The sequence below is a fragment of the Eufriesea mexicana genome, unplaced genomic scaffold, assembly GCF_001483705.2.
Source record: "Eufriesea mexicana isolate 0111107269 unplaced genomic scaffold, ASM148370v2 scaffold12175, whole genome shotgun sequence".
NCBI lineage: Eukaryota > Metazoa > Arthropoda > Insecta > Hymenoptera > Apidae > Eufriesea > Eufriesea mexicana.
Window position 1 is genome coordinate 1 of NW_016919756.1, and position 3,568 is coordinate 3,568.

At 37.4% G+C, this 3,568-nt stretch overlaps 1 protein-coding gene across 1 annotated transcript; it reads right to left on the reverse strand.

Moving 5' to 3' along the window:
- Positions 1-2,141: 2,141 nt before the first annotated feature.
- LOC108553670 (piggyBac transposable element-derived protein 3-like) lies at positions 2,142-2,936 on the reverse strand (the record flags this gene model as incomplete). The annotated part of the gene is made up of 3 exons (XM_017908668.1): positions 2,649-2,936; positions 2,477-2,596; positions 2,142-2,409 (listed from the first exon to the last, which is right to left on the reverse strand). Coding segments are annotated over exons 1-3 (676 nt in total), but the record flags the coding sequence as incomplete, so codon positions are not given.
- Positions 2,937-3,568: the final 632 nt, after the last annotated feature.

Consider the following 3,568-nt stretch of genomic DNA (forward strand, 5'->3'; position numbering starts at 1 on the left):
TATATGAAAGATCGTTTTACTGTCGAATGGATTCGATAGTTATTTGGCATAAGATAGTGAAGACCGTTTTGATGTTTGAAATTTATTGTGCAATACGTTTTGGTATTGTTTCAACAAAGAGCAGTTTTAAGAAGCGATTAATCCAATATATTAATAAAATCAACAGAAAATGTTCAGCCGATAACGAGAAATCGTTGTTATTGACTACAGATGGCACTTGTATACACCTCATTTAGATGCCGTATATAGGCGGCGCTCGTACCCACACGTCGTCGAGTGGGTGTCGCATATATGCGGCGCTAGGAGCGAAGAGGTTAAATATAATTAATTTCTCACAATTACTCTATCACAGGACTTCTCACTATTATAACTCAATTGCAACTAACGTATCCGAAATCACTCTCCTTTTTTCTTTCTTCTTCATACTTTGTATTGATATACACAATTCACACACACCTCAATCATTACACGCATACTCATTTATCATGATAACGTGAATTCATTACATATGGGAATTCCATGCATACTTGTTCCACTCATCCCAACACATATATACTTAAAAATCTATGTCACCACTACCACAATTTCCATAGTCGGCAGCCTCTCTTCCTGGATTCATTCCTTTCATAACGGACGAGTATGGTCATCTAACTTGGATGTTATCGCGTGTATCGGGAACGTCTCGAGAAATGGCTTATTTCGGGGTGGTATCGCGCGATAGTTTTTATCGTATTGGAGATTACGATGTCTGGAGCCTTGTATAGCCGTTCCAACAGGTTCACGTGTTGGGAGTCCCCCTCCACTGTCGTTTGAAGTCAGCTGGTCGCAGCGGGGCGGCATAGTTAGCAGGGACGTCAGGGAAAGGAATGGATGCGTTTCGTTCTGGGCCTGTTAGCGGACTCATCAGTAAGGCTACCCTAGCAGGCCATTTCCAATTCCAATTTAACTCTTTGCACTCGAGGCCTCTTTCGCTTGCGCAAACCAAACAATTCGAGACGACTTCGGCCAAATTAGGGAAACATATTACATGTACTTTAAAATCATTTATAAACAAACAAACGTATACAAATAATAAAATTTCACCAATTTATTTATATTTATATCAGAAACAAGAAAATTTGAGAAATATTATACTTTGTAATTAGTTTTTGTATGATATTTCGTAAAACAATACCCAAGATGCATCCTAGGTTTATCAGGACACGTATCACAATAATCTGTTACTTCCCGTCTACCTCCAGGCGTATTACGGTCAAAGCAAACCTTACAGTCTCTTTTCGGCCCTTTAAGTATTATGTGCAGCTTTGCATTGAGTCGGATGTCATCGGAATGCGACTTAGACGCTTGCTCACGGTGCTAGCGATATGTTCCTCTCAACTGCTCAACAAGTGTTTTTAAAAATCGCAAATGGCTCAGTGGATTTTCCTCTTTTTGTAGTCTTTTCTTGTTTATAGAGAAGGTAAGAATTGATGAGGCAAATTTCCATGCCCCCCCAAAAAAGCTTACGCGACCATTTCAGCGATTTTCGCAGAAAACAATACGTTGATGCATATTGATCGGCCCGATCAACACCACCCATATATTTTATATAATTCAATACAATTTTTGGTTTCTTGACGAGTACATCCATACCACCTCGTCTAATTCTTTTGACCGTCAACATTCCTGTGTCACTCTTTGTAGTTAAACAAGTGACAATCCTCTTGTCTTTCCATCCTAAAAGTAAGGTGTTGCCAAAAAGTAGATACAATAATATACATATAAAAGAACCAAAACGTACGAAGGGTTAGAAATGAAAACGTAGACTATGAGATCGATGGCTCCAGCGTGAAGTACTCGCGATCTAGAATCAAAGTTTTAACCCTCTATGGGTCGAATTTTTGTTTTAAATTCAAAAAAAATTATGGGAACGAAAAATTAGAAATTATAAACCTATATATGCAAATGAAAAAAAAATTTTCCGTTTAAACAATTTTATTGCAATATATTCACTATGTGACTTTCATGAAAACAAAGGTCTATAAAGTTTGCACTTCTGTGTATAAAAACTTAAGCGTGGAATTCCACAAAACAGTTTGCATTTGACGTTAAACATAAATGTACATTACATTTGGAACATTTAATTTTCAGAACTTCTTTACATCCGGACTTTTTGCAGCGTCCTCTGTTGTCCGAAAAAATTGGCCAATGTGCCACTTCATCTTTTCGCACGTTTTGTACAGGTAGTGTTGTATTTGGTTTTTTTTTTCTTTTATTTTGCAATTGTTTATCTACCTCATTTGAAGCAGGACGCCCTCTTTTCTTCGGGGTTTCTTTGTGCTCCTGACATAAACAAGATGCAGTGTCAGTTTTAAATTCCAATAAACTATACTGACGCCCGGGGTTCACAGAATACGATGAGTAATCTCGCTTATATAAGAGATATTGAAGAAGTATATTGAATTTTTATTCGATATAACGCTATCAACGAATCAACCAAATCTACACCACCCATGTGTTGGTTGTATATTTTCACTATATTTGGTCGTTGTACATCGATCATTCTTTTTATTTTTTTATCCCACCTTTTCACTATATCTAATGGTTCAACTTCGCACTTCGCAAAATGTGCTCATCAAATGAACGGCCTTATTGTCCTACCACTTTACCGTATTTATGGTGACTCTGTCAATAGATGTAGAGAGTATCTCAGAACTTCCTCTGCCCTTAGTCTTCGTGACTTTATCGGACGAAAACTCACAGTTCTTTAGTCGGTTTGACCGCACAGTTGCAACACGCTGAATTCCTAATTTTTCTAATTCAGTTACTAAAGGCACGGTTGAAAACCAATTGTCGAAAGAAATTTTGTAAAAGAATCGTTTGGGTATAATTTTTGCTAAACGTAATACCACATTACCAGTAATTCCGACATTAGGTAATTCGGGATCATGTATCATTTTGCCGGTGTAAATTTCGAAATTATAAATGAGTCATGATGAGTCGCACAGTAAAAAAGCTTTGTAGCCCCATTTTTTAGGTTTTTCGGGCATATACTGTTTTAGCCTTTGTCTTCCCGTGGACGGTATTAATCTGCTCGTCAACGCATACGTGTTCAGACATCGGAATGCGATTAAAATTTTTCACCAATTTATCCAGAATGGGTCTTATTTTTCGTAAACTATCGGTCACTTCTGCATTGTTTGTTGCATTGGCCTGTAAATTTCTACTAAAATGTATTTTTGATTTTATGTTCCTCCATCGCGTACGACTCGCAGTATGGGCAACAGCAGACACTCTTGTCTTTGAATTCCAATACATTTCAGTTCTCGGTAATCTGTAAATGGACATAAAAATACAGCAGCCAAAGAATTGCTCGATTTCATTCACTGAAACAGCAATAGGTTTTGCTGCATCACATTGCAGTGAATACATATTGGTATTAGTCAACTATACTGCTTATAATTTCCTTGTCAAATAGTTTTCGAAAGCAGGTCACAGGAGAATGGGGTGTTTAGAGGACATTAGAGCAATTTCCTTTCCAAGGGCGATAACAACTATTATTATTCGTCTCGGATAGTGGTTGCCAAAC